The 22,845-nt window shown below is 40.9% G+C and overlaps 1 protein-coding gene across 1 annotated transcript; it reads right to left on the bottom strand.

The window, feature by feature from the left end:
• Positions 1–7,368: 7,368 nt before the first annotated feature.
• On the bottom strand, positions 7,369–8,838 carry LOC149206148 (uncharacterized). Its single transcript, XM_089397611.1, has one exon. The coding sequence runs from the start codon at positions 8,836–8,838 to the stop codon at positions 7,369–7,371; it is 1,470 nt and encodes a 489-aa protein (XP_089253737.1).
• Positions 8,839–22,845: the final 14,007 nt, after the last annotated feature.

The raw sequence follows: 22,845 nt of genomic DNA, 5'->3' as shown, positions 1-22,845 counted from the left end.
CTTGTTACAAGGTATTAAAATACACATTTTACTGAACCTATCCACAATAACATATAAATAGTCATGACCTTTTCTAGACTTTGGCAATCCCCCAACAAAATCCATGGAAACACTTTCCCAAGGATGAGTAGGAATTGGAAGTGGAGTGTACAAGCCTAGTTTTCTATTGTTGGGCTTGCTTTTAGCACACATGGTACACCCTTTAATATATTTAGAAATTGTTTCATGCATTCTTGGCCAATAACAGAATCTTTGCAGTTGTGCAACTGTTTTACTTACACAAAAATAACCTGATATTAGAAAAGTATGTGCTTCTTGGATTATGTTAACTCTTTCAGTTTGAGGAATGCATAACTTTCCCAAATAATACAAGAGTTGGTCCTTAACATGATAATCCAATTCTTCTACTTGTTTTCCATGACTTAAAGTTGCATATACATCTTTAAAATCTACATCTTGAGCATATTGTTCAATGTAGCTTTCATGCAATACTGAATTATGCTTAAGTATAGTAGATGCATTTATAATTGGTCTGGATAACATATCTGCAACCTTATTGTGTATGCCTTTCTTATATCTAATGACAAGATGAAACTGTTGTAGAAAACCCATCCACCTATAGTGTCTTGATTGTTGCAATTTAGTTTGTGAGTGTAAATATTGAAGTGGTTGATGATCAGTATGTATAACTGTTTCTTTGCCCAATAGGTAATGTTTCCACTTTTTCACACTCTGCACTAATGCATACAATTCTTTATCATATGTGGGATAATTAACTACTGCAGAATTAAATGTCTCAGAATGATAACATATGGGTTTACCATGTTGCATCAACACTGCTCCCATGGCATAGTCATTGGCATCTGTTTCAATCTCAAATGGTCTTTGAAGATCTGGTAATGCTAGTACTGGTGTTGTACTAATCTTTTCTTTCAAGGTGTCGAAGGATTTCTGCTGTTTGCCTCCCCACTGAAACACCTTGTTCAATCCTATTAAAGCATGTAAAGGAGCTGCAATCAAGGAAAAGTTAGCAATAAACTTTCTCCAATATTGTGCTGCTCCTAGGAAGCTTCTAACTTTTGTAATAGGTTTGGGTTTAGGCCAGTTCACAATGACTTCAACCTTAGAGGGGTCTATCTTGAATTCACCACCCCCTACAATATGACCCAAATAATTCAAATATGTTTTGCCAAATTCACATTTTGATAATTTAACATAGAGATTTTATTTTTTCAAAACATCTAGAGTTTGCTTTACATGCTTTAAATGCTATTCCCATGTTTTACTGAAAACAAGAATGTCATATAAATATACAATTACAAAATCATCAATAAAAGGTCGGAGTACATCATTCATAACTCTCATGAAAGTGGCAGGAGCATTAGTTAAGCCAAAAGGCATAACTAGCCATCATACATCCCTTGCTTTGTTTTGAAAGTAGTCTTCCATGCATCTTGTTCTGCAACTCTGACTTGATGGTAGCCACTACGCAAGTCTAACTTGGAAAAATAAACAGCTTCTTTCAACTGATCTAATAAATCATCTATGCGAGGAAGAGGATAAAAATTCTTGATCGTTATTTTATCCAGTGCTTTGTAATCAATGCACATCCTCCACAAACTCTCTTTCTTTCTCACCAAGACAATTGGAGATCCGCATGGTGTTGTGCTTGGCCTTATGAACCCTTTGTCGAGCAGCTCCTGTACCTGCTTCTTGATCTCTGCATTCTCTAAAGCAGATAACCTGTACATTCCGATGTTAGGCAATGGAGCATCTTGCTGCAAATGAATATCATGTACAATTTCCCTTTTGGGTGGCAGACCTTTAGGTTCTTGAAATATGATATCATATTCTGAAACAAATTTTTCTAAATCAACTTTCTGTTTAGCATCACAACCTTCAAATACATTGGTTTTATCAGGGGTCTTTTCCTTTACAACCATTAGTAAAAATTTCTTGCATGAATTTACAATTCTTTTCATCTGCCCTGAGTTTATGAGAGTGTAGTTATTTTTGAGCTGATGAGCTCTTAAAATATATTATATTCCATATTTTGTGAGTTGATACTTATTTCTAGTTCTATAGAAAATGGCTTTTCTATCATACAAGTAGGGACTTCCTAAAACAATACCACATATATCCAAGGTAACTATATCTAACTCAACCTCATCTACAAAAGTTGACCCAAAAGCAAACCTAAGTTTACATTGTCTAGTCACTTGTAGCTTTGCTTTATCATATACCCAACCTAATGGATATGGCTTCTTGTGAGGTGTGGTTAGTAGTCGCTTCAGAAATCAAGTTTACTTGTGAACCACTATCAAATAAAGTATCAATCTTTTGATGCTTGTAAATAACTCTAATATGAAAAAGCTCGTGCCTTTTCCTCTCATTTTCTTCATTATCAATAGATTGTGAAAAATTACTAGTAGATGCTTCAGAATTTTTACCTTTTATACCTGCAGCTGTGACTGTTGTTTCATCACCTGAGTCTGACCCCAAATCTTTCTGAATAATAGCAGCAGTCTTCTTCTTCTTGCCATCGAACTTCTTGGGTTTCAGCTCTAGATGCAAAGACCAGCAGTGTTCATCATCATGTCCAACCTTCTTGCAGTGAGTGCATGAAGGTTTGCCTTTCTGTACATCGTTTGTCTTCCTCTCTTTCCATTTATGTTTCCTCTTTTCCTTGTTCTTGCTTGCAGTGGGTTTTGATGATCCCCCAATCTCTGGGTTCACATTCTTGCCTCTAGCCTCTAGATGTGTAGCCTGAACGGATACCTCATCTATGCTAGTAGGGTTAAACATGAGAATGGTGTGCCTCAAATAGCTGTGTAGACCACCTATATACTTTAGTAAAGTTTCAGGTGAGTCTAGAGAAATGCTTAGAATTAAAGCTCTTTTTCTAAATTCCTGGGTATAGCTTTGTACACTTTGCCCCTTTAATTGGCGAAGAGTTTTCCAACTCATCATTGCTTGTTGCATATAAGCTAGTGGATAGAATTGTTTTTTAATGGCAGAAACAAATTCACTCCAGGTAGAAATAATTTTACCATGCTTCTTCAAATTAGCTTGTGTCCTGCCTTCCCACCACACTAGGGCAGTTCCTCCAAGGCGAAGGCTGGCTAGCTGAATCTTTCTCCTTTCTGAATCGATGTTCTGCACCCTGAAATATACATCAATCTGTCTAATCCAGTTATCTAGCTTTTCTGCATTTAATTCTCCATCATATATTGGCAAATCGAATTTTACATCTAATTTAATCAAAGGGCTAGAAGGAGGTGTTGATAGAGGAGGTTCTTTCCCTTTCCCTTTGCCTTTTGAATGGCCATCTAGAAGAGGTTCCTCTGTTCTTTTGTCTTGTTTTGAGGTTGAAGTATCTTCACTTCGACCTTTCTTGAATTCTCGATACATCTCTTCTACCATGGCTCTCATGGTCATGAAACTGTCCATGAACTGAGAGTCTGATTCCAAGGGAATTTCCTCTGCCATTTTCCTCCTAGGATAGACTCTTCCTATTTTAGGGTTAGTCTCAACCAGTTCTCCTTCTCCTAATTTGAGCTTTGACCTATTTAGCATTCAACAATCCAACACAAGCTTGTCTAACCTTAACAAACCTAAAGCTCTAATACCACTTGATATGATAATGAGATCTTAAACAATTATTAAGGTATTATAGACTCATGTGCATGGATTTGCCTATGTTATTTTGTGCAATGGATCGATAAGATTGTGAAATACATAGACAATGAAGCAGTAAAAGAAACATAATAGACAACACACTTAAACACAACAAGTTTAATAAGGAGTTCACCCAACACTCCTGGGCTACATCTCCTGGTCCAGCCTTTAGTGGTGACCTCTCTATTATGTCTTCAAAATAGAGTTTTACAACAGTGAGCTCAATTTGAGCCTCACATAACAGATACAAAACAATAAGGCTTTACTTGGATCCCCCAAGTTTCTTCTGAGTACACAGACTCTCCTCACTGACTCTCTGTCTCTGTTACTCTGTCTCAGCACTGCTTGTCCCTGTTTGCTCTCTGTTTGTGGCTTTAAAGCCAATCGACGCTGTTTGTTCATTTCACCTTCTCAGGCTCTCTGGCTTCCCGACCTCTGTCCGTTCAGATCCCTTTCTAAGTGTTAACAATCATTGCTAAACACTTCTAGGGATGGTGGCCACATGTTCTGTAATGGAATGGGTCATCGGGCCTTTGAAATCCAAAAATTGGTCATTTTTTGTTTACACAAAGAAATGCTGCAAAACATGAGAAAATACACCAAATCATTGTTCATCGGATTTGAAATATTATAAGTTCTGCCTTATAACTCCTATCGGGTCCGCCTTTATGCCGCTTACTGCATCCCCACCGTTGATCTGAGAGGTCTTGATCCAACAGTTGAGATCCATTTCGGGCAGCTCTTTCGTACGGGGATTAATCGCCCGATGAGGGTGGTTTTCTCTCTCCTTAGCCTGGACATGTGGCAGCCAGTTTGTGGGATCGGGTGGAGCCCGACCCAAACCATTTACTGCCTTTGGCTCTCCCGAAATCCCGCTGGTCTTCGTGGTTTCCTTCTATTTTTAAAAATGCATTAAACACTGAAAAACCCAAAAAATGGCTTTATCGGACTTGAAATATTATAATATCGCATTCATAGATCTCGTCGGGTCCAGTTTTAATCGCATCGGCGCTTCCCTTCGTATTTCCTTTAATAAACGAAATACGTGAAATACATAGAAATTTGTCATTTGACGGATCTCAAATTTTATGGAATATCGCTTTATAGCTCTATTGGGTCCGGGTGTCGCGAGCCATATGTATATCGGCCCCACTCCTTTGTAATTGCTGATTTCGATATCGCGATTCAACTTGGGCCGTTGATCTGCGCGCTTGATCGACGGTCCTCGTTGACCCCGCTGATCGCAGTCACATACACCATGTGGTCTTCGCCGATAGCCTCCCTTTGCCACCGCCGATTGCGATTTGTTGATTGCATCTGGACCGTTGATCGGCCAAATCCGATAGCTCCGATTCAAAGTTGCTTTGACCGCCGATAAACCTATTTTTCAATGTTTTCTCTATGTTTTTGTCTCCTGATAGTGTTATCCACCTTCTTTAAAGGTTTTTCTTAGGTGACAGTTTTGGATGTTTTGAATATTTTGAAGACTTAGAGGGTTTTCTAGGATTCATTTGGATCCACTCTGGTCACAATCATCCATTATGCTCATCAAATTTGCACATGGAAAGCCACTGGGAACCGCCTTCAGCTATATTGATAGCCTTCTTTTGCTGCACACTGCTGCTACATACATTAGCTTGTCCTGTACTTTTTATGTTTCAAGTTGGCTATCATTTTCTTGAATGTGAATTGAGCAAAAATGTACACAAGTAGAGTCCCAGAAGGTCTCAACGCTTAGTCATTTGAAGTTAAGAGAGAATCCAAAAGGTGGAAGAGCTGTCATTGTGGATAAAATAAAAATAAATGTGCTTGACTTTGTAACTTCAATTAGTGAACAAAATATTAAGCCTCCTTTTTGGTGCAAATATCATGTGTGTAAGAGCACTGAGTTTGATAAATGACGGAGGAGTTTCCATCTAAAAGTTAATCACAAATGCCGTAGTTTAAAAATTATGTTTTTTTAGACATTTTTGATGGCGTTGAATCTATTTCCACCATCAAAAACATGATTCAGACACTGCATCTACAAGATTTTTGATTTTTTTTTTGCTTGGATTCTGGCCACTTTTAACCGTCTGAACAATTCCTCCACCTCTGTAAACGACTCTATCACAAACATCTTTAACCTACGCAAACATCTTTAACCTAGGATCTCGACATCCTCTAGTTCGTGGCCTCCATTGTGAAAACCATGTTATTTTTTATTTTATATTTCTGTCAGGTTAATTTTAAATTAAGGTTCTTAATGTGAGAAGAAAGAATGATTTGCACATCTACAAAATGTTATTATCAGGAATCTCAGTGACATTTTTAACTCTTCAATTAGATAAAAACTAAACCCACACAAACTAATTCAAACTAAATTATTTATATAAAGAATCTTATTTTTACTTACCTTCTAGAGAAAGTAAAAGGAAGAGATACAATCCTTCTAATGAAAAATTTTTAATTTTCCTTTTCTTAATCAATGGTTAGAAATTTTAATTTTAATACATTCATTTAACACTAATTTGTTAGAAATTTTAATTTTAATACATTCATTTAACACTAATTTGTATTAGGAAAATGAGAATGGTTTCCAAAATGACTCCTATCTCCAACTTCTAACCCACAAGAATTGAATCAATAACTTATAAAATAATAACTATCAAAATATTAATAAAATTATTTTTAATAATTACTTTTAAACTTATTATTAATATTTCAAAAATATTTAACAAATTAATTATCACTCTCCATTTTACAACGGGATATCAAATATATACAAAGATTTCGTTAAATTAAAATTGAGAAACTCTTCAAATTTAACCAGCACTTTATTTGCACTTTATTTTCTCACAACGGTCGCCTCCTTTGATTATCTAAAACCACGATTAAAACTAGAGTGCATACATTTAAGTAGCCTATTTTTATAAAGAAAATCATCTTAATAAAAAATTATTTACCAATTACCAATTTTTGGAGAAGTTTAAGTTTTTTTGTTTTTGTTTTTTTGGTTTTGTTTTGTTTTGTTTTGTTTTTTTTTTAATTTATTTGATTTTTTCATATTTTTAATAAGAAATATTTTAAAATAATATATTAATATTAAAAATTATTTTCCAGTTTTTTACTTTGAAATTAAAAAATGGCAAATTGATTATTTTGTTTTTTAGATTACATAATTTTTCTTGTATCTTCATGTCTTTTAACAATAAAGTTTTTTTTATAAAGATTTTATCTTTTTTTTAATTTTTTAAATGTTTATTCAAAACATATCTTAATTAAAATATTTTCTTAGTGTTTTTTTTTTTTTCCCGTAGAAAAAGTCGTAATTTCTATTAAGTCAAGAGAAATTACATTCTGTAGATGCTGAGCATATGCATACTGAGGCTGGTTGCCTCTCAGGGCCTCTGAAAGAGACTGTTAATTGTTCCAAAAAACTGAAACAGATAAACTATCATGAAAGCATTCTTCTCCCCAAACTGTTTGTCCACGCAGGGAGTTTGGAGAGGTATAAACAAACATGATCAACAGAGAGAGATGAACATATTCAGGATTCGTTTGCAGTGTAGCTGTAGCTCACTCCCCAAAAAATAGCATCAAAAAGTAAATAGCCATGTTTATCCGCCATGGTCGATTACTGATCATATACAACAGTTTATATATAAAAGACATGAAAAAAACAGAATTTTGAGCATGTTGGGACCCCTTTCAGATATGAGCATCCCTTTGAGCCTGGTAATCATCAAAGGGTCTGTGATAGTGTTGAAAGAAGGTTCCATCCAAATCTTCTTGAATTAACCAGTCCGCTTCTTGCCTCTGTGCTGCTTGTTTGGAAAGGTAGTCCGCCCGAGAGTTGCGCTCCCTGTATATATGGCGACAGTCAAAAAATTCAAATGCATCTGTTAGTCTGAGTGCCTCATCCAGTATGTGTCTCAAAGAGAAAGCAGAGCAAGATGATTTTCTGGTGAGCCAATTGCAAACAATCTTTGAATCTCCAAACAGTTGAAGTTTTGTACAGCCTTTCTCAAGTGCAAAAAAGATGAGGTGTTTTGCAGTGGAGAGTTCAGCATAATTGTTTGTGCCTCGACCCAGGGGAATTTGTATCATGTAATAGTGATTTTCTCTCAGATAGAGGAGTGCTCCCCCCCCACAGCCTTCCTCTTGGGCAGAGCCATCAAAGTATGCCCAGGGGAAGGATTTGTCTATGAGTTCAGGGGTTATGGTCCGAGGGGGGGGAGGAGGAGGATCTTCAAGAATGAGGGCGAGGTCTGCAAATATGTGGGCAATTATCACCGGCCAGTGAGGAGGCTTCTGTTCAAAAATTGCACGGTTCCTAGCTATCCAGATCGACCAGCACATGAGGAGAGGGATATTCTTGTTTTTTCCAGAGTGCTGCTCCTGCCAGTTTTTCCAGGCCTCAAAGATTGTCGGGCCATGCCATTGTTGAAGGGAGGGGGAGTGAGTAAGGAGAGCAGACCATTGTTCTTTTACTTCCGGGCAGGTAAGGAAGAGGTGTTCTGAATCTTCTTCATTCCTTCTGCATAAATGGCACCAGAAAGGTCCATAGAAAGATCTCTTCTTCAAGTTTGCCCCCGTTGGAATTTTATTGAAGAGTATAGCCCACATGAGGAGTCTCGTTCTTGGTGCTGCCTTGAGGTGCCAAATTGCTTTCCACCAATGCTGTGCATTATCTGGCTGAAAGGTGTGCATCAGCTGTAGGTATCCCTCCTTTGGGGTGTATGTACCATTTTTGGCAAGTGCCCAAACAATCTCGTCTTCCCCTTCTGTAATTCTGATATGAGCTTGTGTGAGAGCCTCTGTGAATGCCTCCCATTCCTGTCTCCATGGAATCGGAATATGGAGGTCTCGTGATGTCCTCCAGGCCTGGTGGAGAAAGCTGGAGTTTTCTTGGTCTGCAATATGAGCGACATGTGTAGCACCTTGAACCCTTAGATGTGCAAGAAGCTGTCCTGATAGTCTATGCATATTCCCACATTCGATCCAAGGGTCAATTCCTAAGCGGACAGAGTCCCCCTGTTTAATCCTCCATGTCAGACCTTCCCGAATTAGGGGTAGAGAATTAATGACTGCTTTCCATATGATGGAATGTCTTCCAGTTCCCCTATGTTCCCTGCGAATCCAGCTGTAGATGCTTTCTGGAGCAATGTACTTTTCCATGACCACTTTCTTCCAGAGACTATTTGTTGTGAGGAGCTGCCATCCCAATTTTGCTGCCAGAGCATTTGCAAATAGATCTAATCTCTTAATTCCCCAGCCTCCCCATTTTTTTGGTCTAGCAATGGTGTCCCATTTTACCCAGGCAAAGAGATTTCCCTGTTTACATCCCTTCCATAAGAATCTACAGCATATTTTTTGTATCCTGGTTAAGATTCCTCTTGGTATCCAAGCCAGGGACATCTAGTACACCGGCGTTGCTTCCAGCACAGCTTTGATAAGAGTAAGTCTTCCAGCCCTTGTGAGGTATCTATTGTACCAGACATTGATCCTTTTCTCCACTTTAGTGATTAGCCAGATCCAATCTACTATTCTGTATCCTCCGTGTTTTACCCTGAATCCCAAATACTTTAGCCCTTCCTCCATAGGCTGTATGTGAAAGGGGAAACGGTTTTTGGTGTAGATGACTTCATGTGGGGTGCATCCAAACGCTGTTAAAGTGGATTTCAGTACGTTTATTACCATCCCTGTAGCTTTCTAGAAGAGATCAAAGACTTGCTGGAGCGCCGATGAGTCAGCCATGCTGCCATTAAGGAAGATCAATACATCATCCACAAACAGTAGATGTGTAAGGGAGCAATTGTCCGAGATTTTGATCCCTCTTATGCGGCCCCTGCTGTGTTCAGATGCAATTAATCTGCTTAGGCCTTCCATTATGAGCAGAAAAAGGAGGGGAGATAGGGGACAGCCCTGCCTGAGGCCCCTTTCAGCAGTAAAAAAGGGGATGGGGGAGCCATTGAGGAGGACACTGAAAGGAACATCGGAGATACAGCTCATGATCCTCTTAATGAAGAGGAAGGGGAAACCCAGATGGGTGAGGAGCATTCTGATGTATAGCAAATTTACTCTGTCAAATGCTTTTGAGAGGTCCACCTTGAGTATCATGCCTTTAAGGTTTTTGCTATGCATTGAGTGAAGGAGTTCTTGGGCTGTGCCTATAGCTTCATGGATCTGGCGCTTGTGGAGGAAGGCAAATTGTTCAGAGGAGATATTGGCCGAGAGAATGGGCTTGATTCTGTTGGCTAGAATTTTAGCCAAAATCTTATAGAGGCAGCTGCAGAGTGAAATAGGCCTAAAATCATCAAAAGACACAGGCTTATCTGATTTGGGAATAAGAGCTATGAAGGTGGCTTTTATGCTCGAAGGAATGGACCCATTTAGGCAGCAATGATTGATAGCTTTGAGAATGTCCTGCCCTAGCAGCTCGAAGAAAGCAAGATAAAATTCAATGGTCCAGCCATCTGGGCCCGGGCTCCTGTCCTTTTGGAAACCCTTGATGGTGGCTTCCAATTCTTCCAGAGAAATGTCTTTTGTGAGCTCCTCAGCATCATCTTCCTCCAAAAATCTGGGAAATAGTTCTGCCACCCTCATGATTTCTAACAGATTTGCTTGTCCGGGAGCCTTGTATATATTCCTAAAGTGCGAGGAAGCTAGATGTGCAAGTTCTCCAGGTCTTCTTACAGGATGTCCTTGATCATCCTGTAGCTCCCATATAGTATTGATTGCCTTCTGCCCATTTACAAACCTGTGGTAAAACTTTGTGTTTTCATCCCCCTCCTTGAGCCAAATGGCTCTGCTTCTAAGCCTCCAGGAGTCCTCTCTGTCTCTAAGGATCTGTGTCCTCTGTTTGATTAGGTCCTCATACATAGATTTCTGATCATGGGATAAGAAGGTGCCATCTGAACGGGATTCTAGAGCTTCAATTGCTTGTTCCGCCAGGGATATAGTCTGGTCATCCTGTATTCTCTTCGCTTTTGCCCATTCCCTTGAGATTACTTTGATTTCAGCTAGGTTCCTGACAAAACCAGTGGCTGGATCTATATCCTCAGGTATCGGGTGAGCTTTCCAGAAATCCGATATCAACTTGATGTAGGTGGGGTCTCTGAGCCAAGTTGCATTGAATTTGAAAGGAGCTTTCTGGGCCTGTTGTCTTGCTTCCATTTCCAGGAATATGGGCCTGTGGTCTGAGATCCCACCACTTCCTACCCATTGACGAGATCTTGGGTGATGGGTACAGAGCCCTTCTTTCATGATAAAACGATCCAGTCTTCTTGCTAGACTTTGGTCCCCAGATCTGTTGTTCTTCCATGTGTACTGGATCTTTGCAGTGGGGAGATCAATCCAGTGGTGATCTTCGAGAAGTTGCCCAAAGAAATCAGAGAGGGGATCTATTTGAGCAAGGTGACCCCAGGATTCAGAGAAGCCAATAGAGAAGTTTAAATCTCCTCCCAAAATAATGTTCTCAGCATGGAGAAGTGGGGAGCCAAGGAGTCTATTCCAGAATAGCTCTCTGTTTTGACATGGACCATAGACATTTATGATTTGTAGATTTTCCTCCAAATCTTTTGAATATATTTCTGCCCCCAAAAAACCCCCTCCACCCCAGATGTTCTTAAGCAGGATGGAATTGTTCTTGAACCCCATAGCAATGCCCCCTGACCGGCCAGATACATCAATAGCTGTGAAGGTCCACCCAGGCAGCCATGAGTTAAGAGTGGAGGTTGCAGAGTCTGCTTTACATAAGGTTTCTTGAAGGAAAATGATGTCCACAGGATTAGAGAGTAAGAGTCGCTTCAGGGCCGATTTTTTATCCGGGCTGGCCAACCCTCTACAGTTGAAGGACATAATTTTCATGGAGGGGGGTGGGGGAGGGTGTCCTGTGCTCTAAGGGCCCTGTCAAGAGTCTGCTGTTTGCCAAGGAGGACCTCCTCCTCAGTTAGCTTCTGAGAAATCGACTTTGTGGATGGTCGACCTCGCCCCTGCTTGGGCGAGATGATCTGGGATTCCACCATCATCCCAATGGAGTCCGAGACATTTAGCTTCGTGGTCGAGCGGGTGGGATACCTCGGAGTAGAGTTTACCGAGGGGGAGGGCGAGGGAAAAGAAGGGTGGGGGAAAGAGGGGATCGAGGAGGAGAGAGGGAGGCCGGTTGGCCTAGGGATGGAGCAGGAAACATATAGAGATTGGGGAGGGGGTTGAGGAGGGCAAGTGACCTTGATCAGGTCGCGGGCAGATGGGGAAGAGGGGGGGGGGATTCTGATAGGGGGGGGCATGCCAGAGGCCGATAAACTCATAGATGCAAAGAGAGAAACAGAGGAAGATGATAAAGAGGACATACCCGAGGAGAAAACAGCTCCTTTTGCAGCTTTGGAACGCGTCATAGGAGGAGATGGAGGCCGAGGCTTGTTCGCAGCTTGCTTCTTGCGACGAGGTGCAGGAGGCGCCTCCACCGTGTCCGATGGGTTGAATTGGTCCCTTCTAGGTGCCATAGTCGCCTGAGGGTTAGGCGCTCCTTCAGAGTTAGGCTGATCCTGTCCTGTAGCTGTTTGCGGGGTCTTCTGAAGTAGGGGGCAGTCCTTGAAGAGATGACCCACCTGGTGGCATCTTCTGCATCTGTAAGGGATGCCCTCATAATCCAGCTTCTGTAGTCTTGAAGTAGTTTTCCAGTGAATGGCTATGTTTTCCGGCACTCCCCCTCTAGTGTCCATGTGCACTAGAATCCTTGCATAAGCCAGCGAGCCCGTTGAGATATATGATTTATCGGATTCCATGTATGTCCCCAGCGCATTCCCAATTCTCTTGAATATATCTTCCGACCAGTACTGCAATGGCAACCCCGGTAGCCTGACCCAAATCGGACCAATGCCTAGCAGCTCCGTCTCCGGGTCAAAAAGGGGTGTCCATCTCTTGAGAAGGACCGGGGATTTCTCAAAATGCTAGAACGAAGAAAGAACCCAGCTCGTGTGGTCCGCCCGTGCAAATTTGAGAGCAAACCACCCTCGCACGAAAGTCTGCACCGAAGGAATGTCCACGAGGTATTTCCCCCAAATCTCAGTCGCCCATTCCTTTAATTTTGCCGCTGTGGCGTGTCTGCCTCTAATCCGTCCCACGAGAACACAATCTGCCAGATCCATGGCTTCACCCCACCGAATATCCTCTTCCAGTCGCAGGAAAGCGTCCTCCGCCGTTGATTTGAAACAGCGCTGCTTCTTGGCAGGGCGGGAGGTCATGCGTCCCGGGTTTACCGTCGCCTGAGAGCCCTCAGGAGGGGGGAAAGGGGGGGGGGGGAGAGGGTTAGATCCGGGGATGGGGATGGCTTCTGGAAGGGGAGGGACCTCGTGATAGCTACCGGAGGGAACAGGGGGGACCGAGGGAGGGTTTGTTACCGATAGGGGAGGGTTAGCTACCGAGATGGGAGGGTTTGCAGGGAGGTGAACGGGGATCTCCGTGGAGGTTACCGGGGGCAGGGAATGGGGGGGAAGAACCGGCATATGGGTGACGCCGTTCGGGGAGGGTTGTAAACAGTCAGCCAAAAAACCCAGTGAGGCCGGAGAAGGGATCGCGAAGGAGTTCCAAGAGGAGGGTTCACCTGGATAAAAAGAGGTGGGGAGAGGCGGGTCAATAGGGGGCGAAAATTGCTCGAAGCTAGTAGACAGATCCGCACTGTGCAAACCCCCAGATGAAAACGTGGAACGCCAGATGGAGCTTTCTGCCAGCGGGGACTCCGAATAATCCACTTCCTCTGGGTCCATGTCGACAGCTGCAAGATGCCCTTCGCGGAGAGCTGGTAACCGCCCGAAAGAGTTCTCCTCGTAACCAGGTAACCGCTATGCGTCGGCACCAACGGCGGGGGAGATCGATGAAGGTGAGCTGGAATCCGTTGCTGCAGGTCGCTCTCACCGTTTACAGTGAAAACGACTCCAACCTAGAGCTGTCGGCCGATCAGCGGGTGAGGCGCCGTTCCGATGCAGGATAAACATGTGAAAGCAAAAACAGAGGTAAAAGTAAAAGACTGAGGTGAAAAGGAAAAAAAACGGGGGAGCAAGGGTAATAGGGAAAGGGGGTCATGGGACGCGAGTGCCAGGAGCCAGCTCGAAACGCGAAGTAAAACGGGACGGGGGTACGGGTGTGATGGGGTTCACAGAGCCGTAGAACGGCCTGCAAACCCCTGTCAGGGGAAAAACCATTGCTGGGGTTGCAGAGCCCGTTTCAACAAGATAATAATCTATATTTATATTTCAAGATTATTTTACAGGATACAATTTCATATGTATGCCCTCTTTTTGCATGCTCATCTCCTCCTTCCTAGTGTTTTTATTACTTTTATTATAAAAAAATTAATCTAGATTATAATGTAATAAAGATGAATATTCTAAACTAAAATATACCAAATTACGTAGATTTTTTTTATAAAGATACTTATCCAAAATATATCTAGTTGAAAAATCCTCTTCAATTGTTTGGTCTTAACACTAATATATAAATTATATTAAGATTTATCACTTCCCTTTACTGTTACTACCAATTTTGACACCAATATATAAATTAAATTAAGATTTATCACTTCTCTTTACTCTTAATACTATTAATTATATGAACTTCATATCTTGGATGCTTCCCATTAATTCTTTACTTTTAACCTTCTCATTAAATTTTTTACATAATATATTTTCATACAAATCCATTACCAACTTAGCATTAATATATAAATTAAATTAAGATTCATCAGTTTGTCCTTATTGTTATGTGAACTTGCCAGTGACATATGGAGTGAAAAAAATGTATAATACAAAATTCTCGAACTTAGTCAAAAACTCCCTCGAATGAAACTTGTTTTCATTATTATTAAAAAATACATTACAACTAGTGTAACCACATTAAAAATATTAATATGGTTGAGATAGCCCAAGACTTTATAAATATAACAAAAAAAAACTATTGCAACAAGAAGAATGTCTTACCAAGATACACATTTACTTGATTAACCATGTAAAATAAGGTTATGAGTCAACTTTAACTTGAGAAAAATAAAGAAATTACACATCTTATTCTAAAATAGACCATTTTGCTAAATAAAATTTGCTTATATATTAATTTCCCCGTCTAATTATAATAAGAATTTCTTAGAATTGGAATAATCTCAAATCCCTAGGAAATTGGTGGGTGTGAGCCATGTGGCACTAATCTAATTTAATTTGACAAAAAAAAGTAATTACACATCTTATTGTAAAATGGACCATTTTGCTAAATAAAATTTTGTTATATATTGATTTCCCCACATAATTAGAATATGAACTTATTAGAATTGGAATAATGTCAAATCCCTAAGAAATTGGTGGGCAGAGAGCCACGTGGCACGAATATAATTTTTTAAATTTATTAAAAGTCAATGCAACCTAACAAACTTTGTAACACACTACATTCGTTGATAAACATACGCTTAGCATATTCCCTTGAGAATCAATGTAGGTCAACAAATCCTCATCCACCTTAAATTTAAATAAGAAACCTTTAGCAATTACTCAGAAAAATAACTGTGAATGCCCATTAGTGCATTCAAAATTCAACCAGATTAAAATTACAAATGAGATAGACCCAATTTCAAATTCCAAAAGGAGTGCAATTATATTTACTCTCATCATCGTTGGTCGGTCCATCCTATCTCTTCCACCTTCACTATATTAGAAACTAACTTTGGATGGTTGGCCAATGCTTTTGTGCAAGATGATCACAATTCACTGTAAATTGTGCGAATTGATGACTCATTTATATACGGAATAATTTTAGCAAATGAGGAAAAAGTTTGTAGTTTTTAAAGGACAGACCTTAGATTTATACTATCATGAGTTCAATGGCGGGTAAAATAACAATTTTTTTTATTGGTTTAGATTGTATTTTTAATATATGTAAGACACACGAAACTGGAAACCAAATCAAATTTATATTAATTGATCTCAAAGAATTATGTACATATAAATATATATAGGAAACAGTTGAATTAGTTCTTGAGACTTCTTGGACTCCAATAACTATCCAAACTAACCCTATCATTAACCTTGAGGATTAGTTGTCCAACATTCCCCCTTAATCCGAAGGGATGTACCAAAGTCCAAGAAGGAGAGCTCAAAATGCAGAAATGCATCTCATCCTAGAGCTGAATGTCTCTCAAAAAAATGGTTTTAAGGATGACAACAAACCAAGATGGGAGAACTCAAGGTCTCAACCAACATCAACTCTGGAACCTTCATAGCAGTTCTCAAAACAACAAAAAATGTGGTTTTAAGGTGACCACAAATTTTGGAACTATCACAACAGTTCCTTAAACAATTTCAAACATGGAAGTGCTCAATCAACTCAACTCTGACTCAGGCTCGCTTGACATCTCGAACTTGAACCTGTAGTAAACCATTAACAATCCCCCCCTTGTCGGATATAGGGTGAGAAGTATTCTTCATAACTCCAAGTCTAGTCATCGCTATCGACATATTCTTCAGTATGACCTGTAAATATTCTTGGCTGTTTTGGTCCAATCCCAAGAAGAAATCCATCCAAAATTTAGCCGCTCTCTTGCATTAGTCTTCTTTCTGGAACATCTATTTGAATGATGATTTCGCTTTCTACAATGCTCACACAGGTGAAGATCAAAACACTGATCTTTCACATGTCCAACTCTATTACACTGTTGGCAACTATTAACTTGATCTGAATTTAAATATGAACACAATAAATTACAGATATAACCATACATACAAAGATGCAGCACAAATAACTCTTTATTTCATTAATATCAAATACTGAAATATGCTTACAAATAGAATGGAAATAAGATTAGCTCGGGCAATGGTAGCTTATCTATGAGAAGAGATGTGGGGGCTACATGCCTCTAAACTGTGTTACAATGGGGCTCAAGGGCCTATTTATTATTGAAAAATATGATAAAACCTAAACAACCAAAACCCTAACCCAAGAGATGTAACACCAAGAGTGTGTGGGCCCCGCTGGGGTTAGTTGGGCAGCCAACTTCCCGGGGTACAATACCTTGTTGCAAAGCTCTCTCTGAGTACTACAAGACTTGCCACAGGCCCTTGCCTTTGGATATGGGCCTACAATGAACCTAAAAAAAAATTGTTTAGGGGGTCAAAACTGCTCTGGAATTTCAGGACCCAAAAAATTGCTAAAACTAGTAAATACTGAATTAAACAAGGAAACAAATGACACTGACAGGAGGTCTAGGTGGGACAGGTGGGTGGCCACCAATATCCACATGGAACATTCCTCCCCCCCAGGAAGTAATGGTCCCCATTACATGCAGAGCCTCCATGAGGTGGGGAAACTTCTGTTGAACCTGGTCCCTAGTGAGCCACTTGCCTTGGTGCAGAAGTTGCCCAGATTTGACAACCCAATATAGTTGGATCTTTTGTTGGCGAGTGTTCTTGACCTGTGTGTCCATAATCCAACCAGTTGTGGCATATTCCATGCAGTTTGGGTTTAACTCTGTTGGTGTGATTTGTTCTACAATGTCTGATGGGTCCAACAATGGTGGGAAGTATGGTCAAAGGCATTCCACATTGAACACTGGGTGCAATCTGAGGAATGGGGGAATGTTGAGCTCAAAAGAATTGTCTCCCACAAACTTGCTAATGGTGTAAGGACCATATCAGAGTGGTTTGAGCTTCTGATGGGCTCCAGTAATGCATTCTTTCTGCAAATGCAACTAGACTTTGTCGCCCACCTAAAACTTGTGTGGCACCTAATGTTGATCATGTCGCTACTTTTACTTGGCATTTGACTTCTCCAAAATTTTGTGAACCTGCTGGCGGATGTGTTGGATGCATTCAATAAATCTGGTCACTTTATCAACCTCAGAAAATACATGTGTGGATTATGTCTGTGTAGTCGCATGAGGCATGGCAACATCAATCAGACACAATGGTTGAAATCCTAGACCCACTTGAAAGGGACTGTGACCAATCGAGATATGGAGAGCTCTATTATAACTGTGCTGCACATATGGAAGACTCTCATCCCAGGTTCGAGGATGCTTGGAGTTGTACATGTGGAGTATGTGCACTATCATCCTATTGACGACCTTCGTCTGGCCATCAGTCTGGGGATGGAAGGCAGTCGATTTGGTGAGCTTGGTGTCCAATAGTGTCCAGAGGCTTGACCAGAATGTGCTCAGGAACCTGCTATCCCGATCTAATATAATGGTATGTGGGATCCCAAAATGTAGCCATACTCGTTCACATAAGACTTTAGCAGTGTCCTCTAGTGTGATACTCTTATTGTAGGTCGTCAATATAGCCATCTTAGAAAATATATCCAGAACCACAAATATACAACCATTATCATGCTTGGTAGAAGGGAGGCTAGACATATAGTCTATGGAGATGGATTCCCACAACTGGTTGGGAGTAGGCAGAGGAGTGTACAGGCCTTTCTTCTTGAAGGTTGGGTTTGCAATGGCACAGGCAGTGTGGGATCTGATATATTTCCAAACATCTAGTTGAAGTTTGGGCCAATAAAAGTAATTTTGTAGTACAACCACATTTTTCTCCACACCAAAGTGTCCTGCAACTCGACTGTAGTGTGCCTCCCAAATCATCTTGGCATGCTCGCTTGAAAGAACACAAAGGTGGCCCAGGTAGCATAATAATGCGTCCTGGAGGTGGAAATCAGGAAATTTCTTTCCAGCTACCAGCATCTGGTATGTCGAGGCGAACTCCAGATCATTTTTGTTTAGTTACGACCATCTAGAGGTCTCGTGACCACAAGAGTTGAGGACAGTAGTCAATGCTGCAACTGGGGGCCGATTGAGGCAGTCTGTAACATGATTGGTGCTACCCTTTTGGTATTTAATGTTCAAGTGGAATTGTTGCAGATATGTAGACCACTTCTGATGGAAATCATTCTACAACTTCTCCTGTGTCTGTATAAACTGAAGAGGTCGGTGATCAGTGTGGATGACCATCTCCTTCCCCAAAATGTAGTACTTACATTGTTGGCAAGCTTGCTTGATGGAATACATCTCTTTATCATAGGTGGGGTACTTCCGAATTATATAGGAAAGTGTCTCACTATAATAGGCCACTGGATGCATGTGCTGGATGGGGACTACACCAATAACGTCTGTCTCGATTTCAAATGGTTGTTGCAGGTCTGGCAGTGTGAGTACCGGTGCAGAGCAGAAGCAGTGCTTTATCTCAACAAACGCCTTCTGTTGGGACTCGAACTAGGAAAAATTTGCTTTCGCCCTGCCCTTAGTAATTTAACTCAAAGGCCAAGTGATATATGAGAATCCCAACACGAGCCTCTGATAAAAATTTTCAAGGCCAAAAAAGGTGCGAATCTCCGTTAGAGTGGTTGAGGCTGGTCAATCACGAATGACTTGGATATTAGCGGGTCCACATGCACGCCACGCTCATCTATGATGTAACCCAAGTATTAGATTTGGCTCATGCAAAAGGTGCATTTCTCCAAGTTGGCACGTAGTTTGTGCTGTTGAAGGGTTTGAAGGACCTGTCGAATGTGTTGCAAGTGTTCTTCCCAACTCTTGTTGAAGATGAGGATGTCATCCAAATAAACCACCACGAACGAGTTGGTGAAGGGCCGCAAGATGTCATCCATTAGCCTCATAAAAGTAGTAGGGGCATTTGTTAACCCGAAGGGCATAACCAACCATTCGAAAAGGCCTTCCTTGGATTTAAAGTCAATCTTCCATACATTTGTGGGCTCTATTAGAACCTGGTGATAACTAGACTTCAGATCAATCTTGCTGAAATACTTGGCCCCCTTGAGTTGGTCTAGTAGGTCATCAATCTATGGGATTAGATACTTGTTCTTGACAGTGATTTTGTTTAGTGCCTGATAATCAATGCAAAGCCTCCAGGTCCCATCCTTCTTCTGTACAAGTACAATCGAGCTCCCACAAGGCGAGGAACTTGGTCGGATGTGCCCTTTTTGCAACAACTCCTAGATTTGTCACTTGATCTCTTCATTTTCTAGAATGAAGCAACGATATATCAGCCTGTTGGGTAGAGGTGCTTCAAGAGCCAGATCGGTTGCATGCTTGACCTAACAATGCAAGGGAACCCCTGTGGGTGAGAAGAAGATGTCCCTCTATTCTTCCATGACCGTATCCACCTGCTTCTGCTGCTTGGAGGAACCCTTCCCGGGGGTCATGAATGTGGCCACGACCTTCCCCTTACTTTGAGAGTGAAATAGAAAGAAAATGAATTTCCCAGTCTGAGAGATGACCTTACTACATTGCTTAGCAGAGATCAAAGAGATGGTGATAGGTGGGGTTACCTCTGGTATCCTGTATAACTTAGTACCCAAATAAATAATAACAGAGTGAGGTCTAGACTCATATATAACATGTCGCTTCCATAAGTATGGTTGTCCTAATAATACATCACAAACTTCAAGAGGAGAAACATCACACAATACCTCATCCGTGAAGGGCTTGATGCTGTAGGGAAGACGACATTTCTGACTGACACAGAGACCTCGTCCTTGGTGAAACCACCCGATGGTGTATGACTGTGGATGTGTTGTAGTCACTAGGCCTAGTCGCTTCATGACCTCTACTGAAATGAGGTTCTTTTGGCTCCCGCTGTTGATAATGAACTGCAACAGAGAACCCTTCACCCACATTTGTGAGTGGAATAGGCGCTCCCCCTCTTCTAGATATTTAGTCTCAATCTTCTGGATCTTGGTGTGGCCACAATGTAACTGAGCTCCATGTCAATGATCTGCTTCCCTTTGTCATTCCCCTTGTTAGGTTCCGAATCAGACGGAACATGTGTCGGACTCAAAAGCCTTCAGCTCAACCACTAGTGACTGCTTGGCTTAACACTCACTTGTGTTGTGAGTGGATCTCTTATGGAACTCACACCACTTTCCTATGTCCTTCTTTGTCTTTGTGGTATTGTTCTTTGCTTGCGGCTTCGGCAGGTTACCTGGGTCACCCCGCCTTGGCTTTACCCTTTTCTCTGCAGTTTAGGGGTGCCTTTCCCTTGTTTCGGGTTCGCACATTCAAAGTCTCACTTTTTATGTTTAAGCTTCTACTCAATCTTGACAACATATCGATACTATGAGCCGAGCGAGGAGATGTACAGGAACTCCATCTCATCCTGTATGTACCTGTGTAGGCAGCCATGATACTTGAGTACCAAATGTTTCTCAGAATCCTTGATACCCAACTTCGTGCGAAGGGTATGAAAAGCATTGGTAAAATCTGGCACATCTTGGTCCCTACCTTGTCACAGTGTGGTCCAATTTATGTATTTATCCTCATAGCTCCTGACAGGGTAGTACTTCCCCTTGATGGTGTCCCAAAATGAATCCCAAGTGGGTGCGGCTGAAAATAGTGAGGGCATACTTTCATCCTTCTTTTCACAGTAGGTTTGCCACCAGTCCTTGACGTGAGGGGCAACTTTGAGAAGAGAAAAAGTAATATTTTCCCAATTGGAAAAATCATGAACAAAAAAATGTCCTTACCGAATTTAACCATTTATCTATGGAGTCGACATCTATCTGACCCTCAAATATGGGAATGTCAAAGTTAACTTGTACCTTAAAGGGTGTGGCGCTTCCAGAGTAGCTGTTGGAAGTAGAGGCATCGCCCTTAGGCAACCGCTGAAGGATCTGGACAAAGTTGTCCATCATCGCATTCCTCTGTCGCTCAAGGGCTTTTTCGTGCAAGATTTTAAAAGGATCTCCTGCCCCCTCATCTTTCTTTTCATCCGCCATGGGAGGCCATCAGGATTTGCGAGGTTGGTCTTGCAAAGGTTCGACCAGTTCAAGCCCTAACTCCTTATATCTTGACATCGTTGGGGACATGTAAAGAAAAATAGAGAAAGATCAGATTGCTCTGATACCACTGATACGAATTTAAATAAGAACACAATTTATTACAAATATAACTATAAATACAAAGATGCAACAGAAATAATACTTCATTTCATTAATATCAAATATTGAAATATGCTTACAAACAGAATGGAAATAAGAGTACCTCGGGCGATGGTAGGTTATCTCTGAGAAGAGATGTGGTGGCTACATGCCTCTGAATTGTGTTACAATGGGGCTTATGGCCTTCTTTATTATTGAAAAACATGAGAAAACCCTAAACAACCAAAACCATAACTCCGGGAGATGTAACGCCAAGAGTTTGTGGGCCCCATTAGGGTTAGTTGGGCAACCAACTTCCCCAGGTCATAACTTGGTCATATTATCTCCATTTGGTGCGTATGATACCTTGTTGGAAAGGTCTCTCTGAGTACTACAAGATTTTCCGCAAGTCCTTGCCTTTGGTTATGGATCTGCAATAGACCTCAAAAAGACGTCATTTAGAGGGTCAAAACTACTCCGAAAGTCCAAGACCCGAAAAACTGCTAAAAATAGTAAATACCTAAATAATAAAGGAAACAAATGAAATATGAGGGAGGTCTAGGTGGGATAGGTGTGTAATATTTTGAAGCATTGTTTGAGAAGTTAATTATTTTATATGGTGGGCTGCAACATATTTTATTTGTGAAAGTTTTTGAGAACTGGTAAGGCTTGCCCTTCTTCTCTTATTTTCATTAAATGGAGTAATTTTGACTAATCATCCCTGACAACAATTGTCACGTCTAATCATCCAACCGACTCGTGGTCTGCCAATATTTCTGTCAATATAACATTCGCACTCTCAGCGGCTTCTCGGTCTTCTCTTTGACTGGTATCTTATAGATAGACTCCAACAACTTTTGTTCTCAAAAGAATGTAATCAAGATTCATGATTAATTCAAGATTCAACGAACATTAACATAGTTTGCTGATATGCAAGGAGATGAAAATCATGCGACCTGGTTCCCGCGGAAACTTATCTCAAATAAAACATTAATGGAAAAATTCCACACATACATTCTCCCTGCTACTCGAAAAGAAACGAAAGTTCTCCACAAAATCATCATTATCCAAATCCAAGAGGGACTCCAGAACATAGGAACCTGTCGTTCAAAAACTCTGAACTGGTCGAAACTTATAAAACAATAAGCGTGAAGCAACTAGCATGTGACCAGAATTTAGAGGGAGATATCAACATATGAACTTATAGCAGACCATTCTACTCATACACAACATGTTATGACAAATTGTTAACACATTAGTTTTAACGCTAATTAC

This window comes from Pinus tabuliformis, chromosome 1_2 (assembly GCF_031772625.1).
Source record: "Pinus tabuliformis cultivar Carrire ecotype Pingquan chromosome 1_2, CPIR1, whole genome shotgun sequence".
Classification (NCBI taxonomy): domain Eukaryota; kingdom Viridiplantae; phylum Streptophyta; class Pinopsida; order Pinales; family Pinaceae; genus Pinus; species Pinus tabuliformis.
Note: the sequence above shows the minus strand (reverse complement) of the source record. Positions and strands in the feature narration are given on the sequence as shown.